This window comes from Garra rufa, chromosome 14 (assembly GCF_049309525.1).
Source record: "Garra rufa chromosome 14, GarRuf1.0, whole genome shotgun sequence".
In the NCBI taxonomy this organism is placed as follows: Eukaryota; Metazoa; Chordata; class Actinopteri; order Cypriniformes; family Cyprinidae; genus Garra; species Garra rufa.
This window is the reverse complement of record NC_133374.1, coordinates 18,589,656-18,608,777: the sequence shown is the minus strand read 5'-3', so window position 1 is coordinate 18,608,777 and position 19,122 is coordinate 18,589,656. Positions and strand designations below refer to the sequence as shown.

General features: G+C 36.7%; 2 protein-coding genes across 2 annotated transcripts in view; one reads left to right on the top strand and one right to left on the bottom strand.

The window, feature by feature from the left end:
* wdr81 (WD repeat domain 81) overlaps positions 1-4,158 on the bottom strand; it is a 16,470-nt gene extending 12,312 nt beyond the window's left edge. Inside the window, exons 1-2 of the mRNA XM_073817993.1 lie at positions 3,759-4,158; positions 13-3,533 (exon numbers count right to left, since the gene is read on the bottom strand). Of these exons, the coding sequence (XP_073674094.1) occupies positions 13-3,533; positions 3,759-4,117 (3,880 nt within the window). The 5' untranslated portion in view covers positions 4,118-4,158. The remainder of the gene's footprint in view (positions 1-12; positions 3,534-3,758) is intronic.
* Positions 4,159-7,872: 3,714 nt separating this feature from the next.
* Positions 7,873-18,775, top strand: slc13a5b (solute carrier family 13 member 5b). Its single transcript, XM_073817736.1, has 12 exons — positions 7,873-8,344; positions 9,945-10,073; positions 10,157-10,293; positions 10,409-10,620; positions 12,483-12,654; positions 12,731-12,853; positions 12,920-13,132; positions 14,010-14,116; positions 14,204-14,325; positions 16,036-16,197; positions 16,546-16,683; positions 16,998-18,775. The coding sequence occupies exons 1-12, from the start codon at positions 8,243-8,245 to the stop codon at positions 17,121-17,123; spliced, it is 1,743 nt and encodes a 580-aa protein (XP_073673837.1). The 5' UTR covers positions 7,873-8,242; the 3' UTR covers positions 17,124-18,775.
* Positions 18,776-19,122: the final 347 nt, after the last annotated feature.

Here is a 19,122-nt window from a genome sequence, read left to right as displayed (position 1 = left end):
GTTTTGACTCACCTAACAGTATCTTGTGTTCTTTTTCCTCAGAGTCCTCTGAAGGGTCATGTTCAGTGTCGTCTTCCTCCATGTTTTTCTCCCCATCTTCTTGCCCAATTCCATTCATTACGTCTCCTTCAAGCGTGTCCACGGTTGCCTCAGACTCCTCGGTGCAAACTGAAAGAGTCATCTCTAGACTGGGCACCCTTTGCACTGTAATTTCTCTGTCTTCCACCGTCTCCTCATCCTCAAGCTCTCCACCGTCCTCTCCGTCACTTGCTTGCTTCAGGTCCTGACTGCTATCAGCAGACTTTAAACTTGCACGGTCTCCAATGGACACCTCACTAGCGCTGCTCTTGTCGCTCAGTTTCCCCACGCTGAGAGATTCCTGGTCTTGATCTTTGCTTGCTAGGCTTTGGTTCTGCTGTTTGGTGGCAAGCGCCATCGTTCCCCCAGATGCACTATTATTCACATAAAAGCCATTCTGGAAGTCATTCTCACCTTCGGTCAGAAAAACCTGGTCATTTAGACTGATGCCTGAGGAGTAATCCACAAGTCCTTGGTCTCCACCAACACCTCCACTACCACCTCCGCTGCCTCCTCCTACTTTGCCAGATGATGTGGCAGTAGATGACCTCCCATCCTCACACTCATAGTCCTCCTCTTCCTCACCTAAGGCACCAGCAGCTCCCCTTAAAACCTTCAAGCCCTCCCATTCAGTCCCTGCAGCTGTATTGCAGCTTTCAAAGCCGGTGATGACCTGCAGAACATGTGGAAGAAGGCTGGAAAGGAAGGCTTGCAAACCCAGTCTTACGATAAGCTGCAGCACAAAGCAATCCGTGTAGAGGTAGAAGCGGCCTCGAAGGCATCTGGGATTCTCGTACACACCTACCAGAGGCTTTAGTAGGTACTTGGAGGCATTGCGAGGCCCAAGAACCTTGGACACAGGCTCAAATAAGTACCAGGCAGCATAAACAGCAGTGGACTCCTCTGACATCAAAGAAAGCACAAAGGGTAGAAGAATCTCAAGCCCCTCTGCAGTTATGCTGTCCTTGAGAAGTGTCTCTAGTCGTTGCCATAAGCTGAACACAATGTCACGGCCTTGAACACTGTTAATGGACTCCATCTTGGAGTGGTAGGAGAATATGAATCTATGCAGTGTTGGGAAATATGCTGGAAAGGGTAGAGGGGAAAGAACAGGACTAAGTAGCTGCCAAGGGTTCGGTGGTGGAAGACCCTCACATATAGGGTCATATTTGAACAGATACGGTAGTCCTTGTAGCTGCAATGTGAATGGTTCTGCCTTAGAGCAATGCTTGTGGATCTGCAGAAGTGTTTCCAGTGCATGATGGAGTGGTAGTGGAACATCTCGAAGGTTTGTAGAGCAAAGCTTCAGTACTGCTTGAAATCGGTCACTCAGGTGTATTCCTGGTCTCAGTCCCCGCAGTTTGGAGGAATAAAAGATCTCAGCAATGAGAACGCCCAAGGCTTGCATATCTCTCTGGAGAAGATCCGTAAATGACAGAGGAACTTTCAGTACAGGTTTCAAGTCTTTCTTGTTTATGTCAAGACCTGTTGTATTCTGGACTTGACAGTGTAGACCTTTCACCAAGAAGTTGTTGAGCTTTTCTAACTCTTCCAAAGGCTGCAAAGGTTTAAATCCCTCTGGCAGACTTATCTTAAAATTTTCAAAATTAGAAGCTTCTGGTCTTTTACTAACAGAAGCTGCTCTGTGAAGCATGGTGGCTCTAATACCTGATCCTAAGGTGTTTGTGACATTTCCAGGTGCTTCACCAGGGAAAGAACCATGAGAAGGAGACACAGCCAGAGCTATACCCTCTCCACTGGTCTTTCCACCAGCCAATGGGATTGGAACAGAATTAGATGAAGAAGAGCCACTTAAGTCAAGGGCTTCCATCGCTTGCTCCAGCTCCTCGTCCCGGCCTACTACTGACCAGCCACTGGATTCACATCCGGTTGTTTCTGGAACAAGTCCGTCCACACCATCCACTGTGGTTTCAAGTGGTGGAGTCTGCCATGTTGTTACGTTGATGGGTCCAAAGTGTGGCGGCTCTGGAGGTGAATACTGGTAAGGTGCAAGACGAGGTGGGTGAGGGTGGTCAAACAGTTGCACAACTCCGTAGCTGGTGAGATGGGTGTGGTTATCCACCAAGTGCAAGCACACGTTCTTAGCTTTGACGGCTTCTTTGCCTGATAACTTGTAGCCAAATGTTAAGTCAATCCAGTGATGCAACTGTTTAGACACTTCTCGACTCTCTAGCAGCTGTCTATGCACAGTGATAAACTCTTCGTAGGAGTTACACCATGGAGGTATATCAAGGTCTGGCATGTCTGGGTGAATGGAGTGGAATATTGCGGGATCCGTGTAGAATTCCGGGATGCATTCATCTGGGGTCCAACTCTGAATGCGTTCCATACTAGCTGGATATTCATTGGGCTCCCACTGGGAACGAACATGGCTGCACAGTACAGATTTGGGTGTCTGTCTAGCTTTGTAGACATAATAAGTGATGTCTGACAGAACGTCTGAGATATGATGGGGAACGTGGAGGTGATCCGACTGGCCTGAGCCACCAGGTACTACTGGTCCACCAAGGTCTGAGGCAAAATTGCTTCCACCACTTCCAGTAGCTGCTGCTAGTGCTTCTTTGGTCATTTCATATGTGAAGTCCAGTTGTTTATCACCCTTATTTAGACGAAATTTCGACTTCTTGAGATCACGGAACCTTCCATATGGCACAGTGAAATCGACCACCCAAGGTAAAACTGGGTGATAGTTTGGGTCTCCCTCACGCCTCCCAGCCAGTCGATTTAATTCCATCAAATATTGGAAGTTGCTGACTCGACCGTTAGTCCAGTCCATGACCAGAGATTTGAGCTCATCCAGACAATTTCTACAAAGATGTTCACTCACACTACTGTTATGACTCTGATTGTCTTTTGCTGTAACACTTGTTGGCACTTTACTTCCTAACGCATGCGGCACAGCATTCCTGTACTCTCCAAGCTTTTCATAATGTGTCAGTGATATCTTAAGGCGACTGCAGAGCTGTTCATCAACTGCAATGTCAAGTAAAGAGAGCTCGCCACACAATAGCCCTGAGGCATGACATTCGCGCATTGCTATGAGTAGTTGGTACAAAATGAACAATATCTTAGCATTGCTGTTGGCCAGCTTAGCTGGACTGTAAGTGACAATGTCATGAACAGTGTATTGTGTGTACGGGAAAACCACATAAAGAACCTCCTCCGACTCCAGCAAGCATTCTGCAGGTAGCACATTTGGACACAAACTGTCAGTACTTTGTTTGGGAGCTGAGCAGTTGGATGGAAACGGGCAGTCTTTCTCCTTCTCTTTGGCTGGAGAGAGGGATGGTGACACTCGATCGGTAGAGATAAAGCTGGAGCAAAACAGTTTCTGCAAGGCTTGGCGAACAGCATCAATGGCCAAAACAGGTGTTTGCTCAATAAAATCTGCATATGGTTGCACGTGATTCATGTAAGCTTCACGCCATAAATTTCTGAAAAGAAAAAAGAAAAACACTGTAAGAAGGAAAAGTAAACACTGATTCGCAAAGTTTACCAAATGCTCATTGCTTAGAAAATAAAACAAAAAAAGAGAAGTATTCTATGAAAAATGAGCAAACACAATGAAATATACAATTCTATTATCAGCAGGTGATTTTGAACAGATTGTTTTAATCAACAAAATTAAGAAACACAACTAAAACATCAGAGTATTGTACCTGAAATTAGACTGGGATACTCCCTGCATCAGAGTCATGAAAGAGTCCTGGGAGAGTCCCTCCCCATGGCAAGCTGGCTCCCTGGCTAATCGGTATCCCAGTTTGCGCTTTCTAAGGCCATGGATACAAACACGTGTCCAACCAGATGGCAATTTCATCTGAGAGCGCTGGAGGAGAGTACAGATTTCCCCCTCGCTGAAGCACTCGTACCGTGCACAGCGAGTAACTCTCTTGTTTCTCAGGGCCATTACCCATCGAGTTGGAACCAGGACCACCAGTTCATTGGGTCGCTGACTGGGTCCAGTCTGCCGATGGTCAATACCCAGGTCCCTCTCCAAGGCTGGCGCTAACCACTCCATGATTTCTTTCAGTTAACCAGACTGTGGCCCTTGTAGGCCCCTGTAAGAAGCTAAGAAAATGTCAGGAATTACAGAAAGTAAAATAAAAAGCACTGAAGATACTACTATCGGTTTCTTTAGACTCTTACTGAATTACACATACATTTGAAGTCAAAAGTTTACATACACCTTGCAGAATCTGCAAAATGTTAATTATTTTACCAAAATAAGATTTATTTTGTTGTGTTTTATTTAGTACTGACCTAAATAAGATATTTCACATAAAAGATGTTTATATATACAGTAGTCAACATTTGAAGTGGATCAAAACCTCTCATCAAAGTTGTCCTAAAACAAAAATAATATTTTTTAACCTAGGACAATTTGATCCACCTCAAATGTTGACTACTGTAGTCCACAAGAGAAAATAATAGTTGAATTTATAAAAATGACCCCGTTCAAAAGTTTACATACTGTACACTTTATACTGTGTTGTTACCTTAATGATCCACAGCTGTTTTTTTTTCTGTTTAGTGATTCATGAGTCCCCTGTTTGTGATGATTATAAATGACTGTACGATTTTGAGATCCATCATAGTGTTTCCTTCTGAAAGATCAGTGAGCATTTGAACCTTCTGTAATAGTTGCATATGAGTCCCTCAGTTGTCCTCAGTGTGAAAAAATGGATCTCAAAATCATACAGTCATTGTTAGAAAGGATTCAAATACACAAAAACGCTAAAAAAAAAAAAAAAAAAAAAAAAAAGAATTTGTGGGACCTGAAGGACTTTTCTGAAAAAACTGTTCAGGACTGACAAGGGGCTCATGAACAACTATCACTAAACAAAACATAAAACACACAACTGTGAATCATTCAGTATTAGAAACAAGTGTATGTAAATTGGGTCATTTTTATAAATTCAGCTATTATTTTCTCTTGTGGACTATATTTAAACGTTTTCTATGTGAAATTTCTTATTCAGGCCAGTACTAAATAAAAAAATAACATGCATTTTGTATGATCCCTCTCATTTTGGTAAAATAATTAACATTTTGCAGATTCTGCAAGATGTATGTAAACTTTTGACTTCAACTGTATACTCATGACATAATATAATGAATTAAAAAAATATTTTATGGAGAAATATGTTTTAAATCTACTGCAGACTTGACAAATATACTAAAGTGATACTTAATGCACTTTGTGCACGCTGTGTGAACTAAAATTAAAAGTTAGTTCACCACAGATAATCTTAAAAGTGTAATCTAAAGAATTATGTTACGATTACACTATTTATAATAGCATAATGTGTATATGTTTTACATATACATTTTAAAGAAATCAAGTCAACATCGTACGGCAACAATGTATACTAAAATTTAAAATAATAATAATAATAAAAACATTTGAATGCAATGCTTATGACGTGCAGATACGTAAATTACGTAAACTATTTTAAAATGAAATACTGTAGAATAAAGTAAACTTAAAATAATTACAATATATAATTAGAGAATTATTTTGTTATACAAATAAAAAAAAAATGTATGCATATAACAATATAAAATATGCATCAGTAGCTTGCAGATCAAATCCAGGATAGCAACAACTAACGATTTGTCGAGGACACTGATGTCATCACAGAAAATGTCATGCATGACCCCGTGACTGTATTCTTCCATACTTCATCAGAATAATAAACTTCATTTATAACATCCAGAACATCTTATCGAAAGATCGAGCATGCAAAACGTAGTACATATATCATCTTTAATTTCTGCATTTAATTTCTACAATTCAGTTCCTCTTACAACTGCACAGACAATAAGGAAATAGTGTACTTCTGTCAGTGCTCGATTGGGAAGTTACAGATTCAAAGGAGCACCACAATATACATTAAACCAGAGCTTGCTTGGTTAATGTAAACACACAAGCAGTACCGTTAAGCAAACATTTGGAAAACAGGAGATATGTCTGTCCATCTAACATTAGCTGTTGTTGTTGCTCACCTCTGCACTGTTTGCTGCTTGTCAGCAACTGCGCTCTGGAACATCTGCCATCACGATGCCAAGTCCCATGTTTGCGGGATGTTTAAACTGTATTTCCAGTACTTTAAGAACCACCATAACCGCACAATAATCTCCTAACAAGTCGAGAATATTTTGTTGTCTTGAGAAGCCATAGTGTTGAGTTCAGAGCCTCACGTGACTCTCATCACTATGCGTGCGCTCCCAGACCGTGTGATTCTCAGCCCGGAGCACTGTGTCATAATACAAGTCACCTCAAGATCATAAAAGAAAAAAATGATAAATCATACAAAATTACTTATATATATTGTATATATATTGTATTAGCTTACATACCATATATTTATGCTTATATATTTTAATACGAAATATTTCGTTTATTTTTAGTTTAGCAATAAAAGTTCGATTAGTGGTTAAATTTACATAATTTGACAACTGACCTGCTGATATAGCTAATAAGGCATAAATAAATTAATAAATCGGTTGTTGGTGAAATTAATTAAAATAAAAATAATCTTATTTTAAAAAGCCATTTTGAGTCCTATTTGCTAAAGAGCCTGAATTAACCCCCTGATTGGGAAGCACTGTTATGTAAAATATGGCCATGTTAATAGTTATGACTTTTAATAAAAAGTAGTTCAGCAGTGCAGTGCAGGCCAAGAGCAGCAGAAATAATAGGGTTGAGATATAACTTTTAGTTATAAGCATATCCACAAGCGTCATGATAAAGTATTAGTACATGTTTCCATACTGCAATTTACTGAGCATCTTACGATAAACACAAGACATGCCGCCGATGCATAACCGTAACCAGTATAAAGCTATCTTATGCTAACTCATTAAATAAAACTGTTGTCTAAAGAAATCCACTAGAGGGCGTCCTGCTATTAATTCTGTTGTGGATTAAGCTTTACACAGTCAAAGACCCACAAAAAACTCAATTATGTAAAAACTTCAATTATGAAGGCCTAGTTGTCATATGGGAAATTTTGTGACAAACGTTACATCTCATCACGCTACAAGTATTATAAAACCAGTTAAATGTCCAATTTGTGTGGTTTCTAAGGAGCATATAGAAGACGTGAAAACCCTCATACATTCGAACTTAAAATTTGAATTTTAGCCTTTTGGTAAGAAGAAGCGAAAGTTCACCCAAAAATGAAAATTCTGTCATTGATTACTCACCCTCATGTCGCTATAGGTTGACGCGAAGGAGAAGAATTGTTGAATAAAGTTGTTATTTTAGTTTTTTTGCGTAACAAAAAGTATTCTCTTTAGCTTCATGAAATTACAGTTCAACCACTTATGTCACAAGGACTATTTTGTCTATGTTCTTGGTGCCTTTCTAGACTTTGAACAAGGACCCTTGCTGTCTATGTAGGGTCAGAAAGCTCTCGGATTTCATCAAAAATATTTTAATGTGTGTTCCCGAAGACGAACAAAGGTCTTACAGATTTGTAACGACATGAGGGTGAGTAATTAATGACAGAATTTTCATTTTTTCGGTCAACTATACCTTTAAAAAGTGAAATTGACTCATTATTGAAAATTATTTCAAAATCCTACCCCAAATTGACTATATTTCATTATAATTATGTATAAAAAATGTATAACAGGCTATTTAATGGCAGGATAAATTGTGACAAAAATACAGCTCTGAGGAATATTCACCAGCAAAAGGTGTCTCTCTTCTAGTTTTATTGTAAGAAAACTTTATTCTAAACATCTGAGGTACATGGAATTATTTTATCTAAAACAATGCAACAACACAACTAAATAAAAAAGAAAAATTTAACCATTTTTGTTCATGGCAAAAAATAGTGTTGAAACAAGCACAGGTCTAAAACAGTGTTAAATGACATTCACTCTTTTGCTAAATCTCAGAAACAGTCCAGAAACAGTGGCTGCTTCCTTACAGTATCATCAAGTTCTAAAGATAAGAATAAGAATATGATTTCAAAGCTGGTTGTGTGCAGGAGTCTGTAATAATAATTGCTTTTTCACTCTCTCACTCTCCCTCACTCACTCTCTCTCTCACTCCACCCCAGAGAGCAGGTTAAAAGGACGTGTCCAACACTGTTAAACTTACTTCATATGCACAAACTCTCTTTATTTTGAGATGATCTCAACACTAAAATCCATATGGAACTTGAAGAAAGGGATAGTTCTTTTCTTCACTCCTTTGATTCTTCTTCCACTCCCAGTGGTTATCAACACAAGGGTATGTATCAAACTAAATTTCTACTTTTTAATTCAATGCTGAGTTATTACATTTTGTATAATTGCATCTGTTATGTAAATTCTGCATGCTTTTGTCTAAGGTTATAATTGTTCATTTGTATGCACCTGTTAAACTTTCCATTAAGTTGAATGAAAATGTATTCTGTGTTTAATACATGGGGACTACATTCATACCCTGAGGCCTCCATGTACAATAATTCATTGTGCCTCAAAATTGTTTTTTTAACCCTTTGTCATTGTGTATGTTCAAGCGTGGGAACACATAAGTCTAAATTCCTGACTCGGAGTCAATGTGTTTTGGTCATGACCCTCATGTGCATATTTGCGACAGTGCTCATATTAACTACTCCCATTGATAGTTAGATTAAAAATGACCTTTCAAAAATGAAATATGTCATTTTCATCATCCTCTCCATTGCCAGGCCCACACACTTAAAAAGAAGTTTTTTTTTGCTGTGATTCCATAGAAGAATAAATTTTGGTTTCCTAAAGAATCTTTCATTTTAAAAATCTAAAGAACCTGCTATAAAGAGCCTTTTGTCCAGTGAAAACGTTCTGTAGGCATTAAAGGTTCTTCCTAGAACCATTGATGCCAGTAAAATAAAAGTATTTATATATTTTTATATATCATTATATCACAAAATGAAGGTTCTTTATTGGCATTGACGGTTTAATTAAGAACCTTCAACATCCATGGAACCTTTTTAAACATTCTTTATAGTGGAAAAGGTTCTTTAGATTTTTGTATTTCAAAATGGTTTATTTAAGAACTGTTCACTGAAAGGTTCTTTGGGGAACCAAATATGGTTCTTCTATGACTTATCCACAAAAACACCCCTTTGAAACCTTTATTTTTTAAGAGTGAAGATCAAGTTTAACATAATAAACAGGGATATAAAGTTACATTGGGCATCCAAAAGACATAAAATAAACAAACACTTCACTGTTTTAACATCGCTAATCAAAATAAGTAAATTTGTGATAATAATTATGAGAACTTCTTTGTACAGATGGTCAAAACAGATGTTCTTGCTTTCACTGAATCACAAGATACACTTTAGATAAATCTCAAATCATGCTGGATAACATAAGAGTCATTGTCATTAAAATAGAGACATTCTGACATTCTGAAAATTATTTTTAGAAAAATACTTTTAAATAAAATAAAAAAAAAATCAACTTTGCCTCATAGTGATGATAGTTTGGTTCCAAGTATGAATCTAATAAACAATCAAATTGGTACATTTTATCTTTGTTTTTTCCATTTCCAAGCAAAAGGTAATATAAAATACTGAAACATTCTGAAATATTAATTAAAAAAGTAAATAAAATGATATGCATTACAAAATGGTTGCAAATAAGGTTGAGGTGAGTATCTAAATGCAATTTAGACTTAAACAAACTCAAAACTAGAAAAAGGAACAGAACAAAACAACTGGGTCAAATGCAGTTAAAACTGAAATCCCACCTTAAACAAACACAAAACATAGATGACCCATAACAGATATGTGTCTGTCTATAATGTGTCTAAAATCACACTAGCATGCCATTTTGAAAGAGCACATGTTTCCATTTTCCAGGAGGCCAGCTGTGCTTATGTTATCATATTGATGGCAGTTTACTGGTGTACTGAGGCTCTTCCTCTGGCTGTCACTTCACTGCTACCTGCTGTCCTCTTCCCCATGCTTGGCATCATGCAGTCCAAAATGGTAAGTTCCTTTTAGCGTTTCCAAAGAGACAAACAACAATAAAGCACACATTAAAAAGCTAAGGCTCTGATGTTGTTCTCTAGGTGTGTATGCAATACCTGAAGGACACCAACATGCTGTTTGTGGGTGGACTGATGGTCGCTGTAGCAGTTGAACACTGGAACCTGCACAAACGCATCGCTCTGAGAGTCCTGCTCATTGTTGGGGTGCGCCCAGCGCTGTAGGTTAAACCTTATACTGGCCACAATCATTGATAGATTGTTCAATCCAGTCTTTACACACAACCGTGAAATCTATATATTCACATTCTGATTGCTTCCTCTGTATTAATACAGCCTGATGCTGGGCTTCATGGGGGTGACGGCTTTCCTCTCCATGTGGATCAGTAACACAGCTACTACGGCCATGATGGTCCCCATAGTGCAGGCTGTGCTGGAACAGCTGAACAAACAGGAGACAGAGTCGTCACAGATGGCCTGCGGTGAGGAGCAGCCCCAGGCCCCTGAGGCGGAGTACAAACAGACGGCAAAAGACAGAGACAGAGAAGGTCAGGCGAAAAATTGATTGTGAGGTCCAGGCAATAAGATGCATTTTAGCACTACATACACTCGAAAAAAATGCTGGGTTAAAAACTATCCAGCGCTGAGTGAAGCATGGACATGGACAAACCCAGCTATTAGGTTGTTTTGACACAGCAGTTGGGTTAAATGTTACCCCAACCTTCTGGGTAGTTTTATTTAACTTAACTATTGTTTAAAAATGACTTAAAATTAACCCAAAATAGTTCAATAATTAAAAATCTGACATATAGTTACTAGAGGCATCAGCAATAATCATTAACGTTAACAAGCAACATTCATTAATAAGCAATTTACAAAAAAGTTTATTATTTGATTATTATTTATTCAACTAATTAATAAATGTTCATTTATTGAAATATTAATGTATATTCATTTCTAACCTATTTTGGATTCATTTTAAGGAACAAATATAGCTATTTATATAGTAACTAAGCAAAAGTTCAGTTAAATAAAACTACTTAGAAGGTAAACTCTTAACTCAACCACTGGGTCAAAACAACCCAATTGCTGGGTGTGTCCAGTGTTAAAGCAGTATTTTTAAAGTGACTGCCGTTCAAAGTTTTGGGGTCGGTCAAAAGATTTTTTGAAAGAAATTAGTACTTTTATTCAGCAAGGAATCATTAGAAACCAACTATAGAAGCCAGTTTCCACCACAGAATTAAAAAACATGTCTTTTGACTTTTTTCTTCCAATTCCAAGTTTATATATCACAATTATGAGTTTATATCTCACAATTCTGACTTTTTCTGTGAATTCGGAGTTTATATCTCGCAGTTCTAAAAAGCAAAAATTGCAAGTTTATTTCACAATTCAAAATTCACAATTATTTTCAATATACAGTGGTTGCCAAAATTATTAGAACACTAGTTATTTCTCTTGTTTGTCAGTTGGAAATATCAGTTTACATTTTCAAACATTCATTAGAGTCTGACAACATCTAGGGCTCCACACAGAGATTTCATCTCATCATCATCCAATCTGTCTGTAATGACATGAAGAAACAGAACAAACTGGGACAGATGAAATCCAGAAGACCTGTTGCAAAGTCAAGATGCTTCAAGAAACCTAGGGCACCTCGGGCAAAAGCGGAAGTGCACATAGGGCAAAGGATGGTCACACCAAATGTTAAATAAGTTAACAGAAGTTAAATGATAAAGAAAATCTACTAATGTCTTTATTTTTGACAGCATCCTCATACACCATTTGTATAAACAGTGCCCAAAACCTTTAACAGTACTGTAGCTTTGCAGGTAGGTTTCTTGAAGCATCTTGGAGACGTTGCCACAGTTCTTCTGGATTTCGTCTGTCTCAGTTTGTTCTGTTTCTTCATGTCAGTACCGACAGACTGGATGATGATGAGATCAGATCTCTGTGTGGAGCACTTGCTGTTGTCAGACTTCTTGTGCAAACAAAAATCTCACTGGATTATTACAATTAATGGCAAAATGAATGTTTGGAAATGTAAACTGATATTTCCCACTGACACACTACAGCAAAAGATCTATTTTTTAGCTGGTGAAAATACTAATTATAGTGCTCTAATAATTGTGGCCAACACTGTATGCTATACATTTCAATTGCAATAATTTTTTTACTGGTTTTTTTTTTTTTTAATATATAAATGCAGCCTTGGTGAGCAAAAGAGATTTCTTTTTAAAACATCCAAATAACCGACCACAAACCTTTGAACTGTAGCTTATGAGAGAAATGTATCATGTTTCACAATCTTTTATCCCCAATGACCTTTTTTCTCACATATTGAACAGTATAGTCATTTTCATTTGATTCATTGGATGAACTACCACTCAGTACATTCCCTGTTTCTTAGTGGTGCTACGCATGCTGGATGTCTCACCAGAGGCCAAGCAAAAGGAATCAGCAGAGAAGCGGTTCATGGCTAAAGGAATGACTTTGTGTGTGTGCTATGCGGCCAGCATTGGAGGAACAGCCACGCTCACAGGAACAGGGCCTAACTTAGTACTGAAGGGTCAGATGAACCAGTGAGTACTAAATAACTACTTCACTTCTACCATTTTTGTTTGAAGAAACTGAACCCTTTCATTTATTTTCCCCCAGATTATTTCCCGAGAATGGTGATGTCATCAACTTTGCCTCATGGTTTGGGTTTGCCTTCCCCAACATGATCATCATGCTGACAATGGCTTGGCTCTATCTTCAGTTCATTTTCATGGGATTCAAGTACGATAGATACTTCATTTGTTTTTCATTGCTTTAATGAAGCTCTTTACTCACATCTTTCTCCAGCATTAGGAAGACATGGGGATGTGGGGCGGTAAAGTCAGAGAAGGACATAGCCGCCTATAACGTGATCCGGGAGCAGCATCTTCAGCTTGGATCGATGTGTTTTGGCGAAGTCAGCGTTCTGGCTCTCTTCAGTTTGCTTGTAGCACTGTGGTTTACTCGAGATCCTGGATTTGTCACCGGATGGGCAACACTCACCTTTAACACTGAAGCAGAGTATGATTTACACTACAGGCTTAGATTGATGAGTTTAATGCAAAATAGCAATTTATTAAAGTCACTAACTGTGTTAGGTATCCATCTAAATAGTTAAAGTGTGTGTAAAGCAATTTTAAATATGCCTAAATAGTTTGTTACACCACAGAAAAATGTGTTATTAACCACCTAGCCAAGTTTAAATGATAAAAAAAAGCCAAGTAAATAAAATAAGTTATCAAAATCTAGAAATTTTTTATGACGTTTCATCAATCAGCCATATTGGTGGCACTAAACATAATGCCACTGAACCAAACAAAACTCATGTATTTTGCTGAGTATTCCTGCTAAAAAGGATCAATTATTGTCATGTTTTGGGCTGCACTAATCAGTCGAACCGGGAAAAACATTTGAAGTACTTTAGACTGGCAAAGGTTATAACAAATCAAGGAGAAGAATGCAAAAAAACTGTCTGAGGAACAAAAGGCGTTTGTGGCTGGCCAAATTTAACCAGGATTTCCAGGGCAAGAATCTTGACAACATTCGTGTTTGTTCTTATAATTTCCGGCGGGGTAGGTGAAATATTAGGCTAATATCTTAATTAATACCACTTGTATCTTTACCACCTATTAACTTTAGTTTGTCAAAATATTACGCCTTTATATGATTTAGCAGAGCAGTTTCCACACGTTTTTTGTTAAACTGTTTATTTTCAGTCTTTGTAACGTGTTTTCAGCAATACACTTCTAACATATAAAATGTGTGTTTAGAAACAAAGTCACTTATTATAAACTACACTCAACATAAATGAATAAAAAAATATGTAATATGCAGCTATTATTCCAAAAATATTGTAACAATAGTATGACTTTTGTGCTTAATATTTCTGTATATTTAGATATGTGACAGATGCTACAGTTGCAGTCTTCATTGCTCTGTTGCTCTTCATTCTGCCATCAAAACCACCCCGGTTTTGCTTCTGGTCATCAACTGGCTCTGAAACAGGTCAGAAGAATTTTACTCAATGAAAAGGTCTATACTTTTTTATTGTTTTGTGTGCTTTGACTCTCTGTACTATATATTACTTCACAGAGCCTCAACTCTCTTCTGCGCCCAGTGGAGCCTTGCTATCTTGGAAAGTAGCTCAAAAGAAGTTACCCTGGAATATAGTTTTGCTCCTAGGTGGAGGATTTGCCCTGGCCAAAGGTAGTGAGGTGAGAGTTTCACACACCCAAGATAAAAAAGCCTCCAATGAGAAAAGTCTCTGCTTTAAAATTATAATCATTATGTTTTTCTAACTTGCTGTCGAGATAATGATTTAAATTATGGCTGTCATAAAACCAGTTTTTTGGGAAAATGGCTTTTAAAGTGTGCATTCAATTTTCAGACATTTTTGACAGAAGATTTATTCAAACATACATCAATTACAGGATGAATACAAATATAATGTGTTTATAATATGGTGCATACAGTTGAGGTCAAAAGTTTACATACCTTGCAAAATGTTAATTATTTCATAACAGGAGATATCATAAAAAAATGCATGTTATTTTTTATTTAGTACTGACCTGAATAAGCTATTTCACATAAAAGACGTTTACATGTAGTCCACAAGAGAAAATAATAGTTTAATCTATAAAAATTACCCCATTCAAAAGTTTACATACGCTTGATTCTTAATACTATGTTGTTACCTGAATGACCCACAGCTGTGTTTTTTTGTTTGTTTGTTTGTTTAGTAATAGTTGTTTATAAGTCACTTGTTTGCCTGAACAGTTAAACTGCCTGCTGTTCTTCAGAAAATTCCTTCAGATCCCACAAATTCTTTGGTTTTTGAGCATTTTTGTTTATTTGAACCCTGTCCAACAATGACTGTATGGTTTTGAGATCTATCTTTTCACACTGAGGACAACTGAGAGACTCATATGCAACTATTACAGAAGGTCTAAATGCTCAGAAGGATGCTTTAGAAGAAAACACGATGCGTTGAGAGCGGGGGGTGAAAACTTTTGGAAATTGTAGATTAGTGTAAATTTAGATTATTTTGCCTTCTGGAAAACATTTAAATATCTTCTGTAACTTCTAAAAAGCAGTACTAAATGAAAAGAAATATGATATTTAGGCAACATACCTGGTTCAAAAGTTTACACCCCTTACACCCTCTTTTTTCCTTCTGAAGTATCAGTGAGCGTTTGAACCTTCTGTAATAGTTTCATATGAGTCCCACAGTTGTCCTCAGTGTGAAAAGATGGTTTTAAAAATCATACAGTCATTTTGGAAAGAGTTTAAATAGACAAAAAGGCTGAAAAACCAAAGAATTTGTGGGACCTTTTCTGAAGAACAGCAGGCAGTTTTAACTGTTCAGGACAAAACTAGGGACTCATGAACAATTATCACTAAAAAAAGAAAAAAACACACAGAATCAAAGGGATGTAAACTTTTGAACAGGGTCATTTTTATAAATTCATCGATTATTTTCTCTAGTGGACTATATGTAAACGTCTTTTATGTGAAGTATATTATTCATATATATTATGCATTTTGAATGATCTCTCTTATTTTGTGCAGATTCTGCACAACTTTTGACTGCAACTGTATATTTAACCACATTTCCAATAGTGGAAATATGCTTATAAATCCGTCACATTAGCAAAACTCAGTTGCGAAATCTATGTGGGGAAATGTTTTGGATGGATTCACATGATTTCCATTGGAATGACTCAATTTCCAATGTAAAATTCCAGTGTGCTTCACACATCCAAAACCTCTCATACTTTACTCTGATAATAAAATCATTACTAATTGGCTTAAACATACTGTTGTGTTGACCGTAACCATCTATATGATAAAAATGGTGAACAACTTTCTTTATTTACTTCTTTGGTGACCTGCATCTGGCTTCACATATTTCTTTTGTATCTCAGGAGTCCGGTCTATCCAGATGGATCGGAAACCAGTTGACTCCCCTACATAGTATCCCTCCCTGGGCCATTGTAATCATCCTGTGCCTCTTGATTGCCATTTTCACTGAGTGTACCAGCAATGTGGCCACAGCAACCCTATTCCTTCCTGTTCTTGCTTCTATGGTAAGACTTGGATATAGTAGTATGTAATATATGCTCAGAAGATGAGAAAAATATGATAATCATATCAGTACACATACATTTTTGGGCAGGTGCTTAAATTCTTGAAATAGTATCAGCTGTGAAGTTGTATTGCTCACCAGCTGTGCAAAGCTTCAAATGTCAGCCTTCGTGCAGACGTGACTCACAGTTTGTTATAATCTTTAAGAATTACAACCCAATTACAGACACTTTGTGACGAGCTTAGAAAACACACACTTAGATCAAGGACATATGAGTCAGCGCTGGCCACAATTAAATCTTGTTTTCTGCTTTATAAGTACGTTGGATATCTCTGTTCCTCTTTTGCAGTCTCAATCGATTGGAATCAACCCACTTTACGTCATGGTGCCATGCACACTCAGTGCGTCCTTCGCGTTTATGTTACCTGTGGCAACTCCACCAAACGCTATAGTCTTTTCCTATGGTTACCTCAAGGTTTCAGACATGGTGAGTTCCAAAAGCTGGCAACCGATTTTATTCTCTGGTTTTCTCAGCCTAAGTGCCAATTTTAGTCCATTTCCATATTCAAAGTGTGTTTAAAAGCTCATCATAATATAGAAAAACCCTTTTACAAGATCAGCTGCCAGACATCAATCATTTATAAGTAGTTTTGTTAGTGACATAGCATTGTTAAAACAAATGTGGCCCCATATATAGACAAACCACAAGTCATTTTACCACTTCTAAAAGTTTTTCTTTTCCAGCTGCTCCAGTGACCAATAAATTCACTCAGTGATGTTTAACATTTTGTTTTTTCTCAGGCAAAAACTGGCATGATGATGAATATCATAGGGATTTTCTGCATCACCTTATCCATCAACACCTGGGGCAAGGCCATGTTCAACCTAGACTCTTTCCCTGCATGGGCCAACCAAACACTAATATGATGGACAGTACAAGGTCAAATGAAAACCAGCAAGCTGCTTATTTTCTTTACATCTTTCTCATAAACATTATGGATCAAAGCTGCAGCACAGAGAAAATGAAATCTGCTAGTCTAGCAGGACTATTTTGCACACTCATAACTTCTTTCATTTAAAGACCAAAGCAGTAGCATAACTACAGTATCTTCAAATGTTTGGGGTCAGTAGGATTTTTTTAAGAATGTTTTTGTGCATATCTGAATCAAAAAAATACAATAGAAACAGTAATATTGTGAAATATTTTTACTATTTTAAATAACAGTTTTTAGTTTTAATATATTTTAAAATGTAATTTATTCCTGTGATGACAAAGCTGCATTTTCAGCATCATTCCTCCAGTCTTCAGTGTCACGAGATCCTTTAGAAATTTTTCTAATATGCAGATTTCTTATTATTATTAATGTTGAAAACAGTTTTGCTGCTTAATATGTCTGTGGAAACAATGATTCATTTTTTGATTCTTTAATGAATCTGAGCCCAAAACTTTTGAACAGTAACACAATTTGTGACCTTGGACCACATAAGGGTCAATTGAGACAAATTAACAAACCATTGATGGATGGTTTGTTAGGATAGGGTCATATTTGGCTGAGATACAACTATTTGAAAATCTGGACTCTGGGGGTGCAAAAATTTTACGTAGAAAATTGACAAAATATCTTTATGGAACATGATCTTTACTTAATATCCTGATGATTTTTGGCATAAAAGAAAAATTGATCATTTTGACCCATACAATGTATTTTTGGCTATTGCTACAAATAAACCTGTGCTACTCAAGACTGGTTTTGTGGTCCAGGGTCACATTTTATCTAACAAATATAAGTGAGCAGGTCAGATGTTTCAAGCATTTAATATATTCACAAGCATAGCTTTAGATGATATGCCAATCTGATTCAATCTCAAAATTGTGGATGTTCATTCTAATTCTGAATAATTATAATTTCTCTGTGACAAACCTGACTGAGATGTGAAAGCCTTAAATCTCAGGGCATTATACTAGTAAGACACATCATGGGCATTTTCCTACAATGAATTATGCAAATACCTCATGGTTTTGACACATGAAATAATCCTAGTTCATAACAGGTGTGCTAAAACATTTGAAAATATATAAAATGCATTATTAAATCACTGGAAAAGTGCAATTTTAAAATTTTCAAATTATCGACACAGCGACTGATTTTCTGTTTTGTTTTTTTTACGAGTGTAGTATCATTTTGGCCAGTTTAACTATTGTAATCTCTCTAAACAGATTTAATACTGTGTGTACATGTAAGTTATAATAATTCCAATCTGTGTCAATAACATCAAAATGACTTGAATAATTGTAAAATTAAAACACTGCACAATTGAAAAAGTGTATGACCTTAACGCACATGAAGGGATGGTCTTTCAGAGTTTAATGCACATATTTCCAGTGTGATGTGTGAGTTCTTTGATACACTGTATCTCATTATATATATGGAAATTATTACTGAAACTTTTTTTGGAATTTTGGAAAAATAAATAAATCTGTTTATGAAAATAAAGCACTTACAGGGCATAAGAGAAGAATATGCCCTCAAACTGCTGTTTTGTTATGAGATCAAACTGAATAAAACTTTGTAAATCTTTCCCTGCATTATGCTTATTATTATGCATCAGATCCTAAATGACACATCCTGCTTAATGTCTATGATGGTTATACACTACCAGTCAAAAGTTTTTTTTAAATGTTTTTTTTTAAAGTGCTCACCAAGCCTGCATTTATTTGATCCAGAGTATAATTTTGAAATAGTTTCACTATTTAAAATAACTGTTTTCTATATGAATATATTTTCAAATGTAATTTATTCCTGTGATTTCAAAGCTGAATTTTTACAATCATTACTCCAGTCACATGATCCTTCAGAGACTACTAAAAAACATTAAAAATCTTACTGTTCAAAAACTTTTGACTGGTAGTGTATATATACAGCAT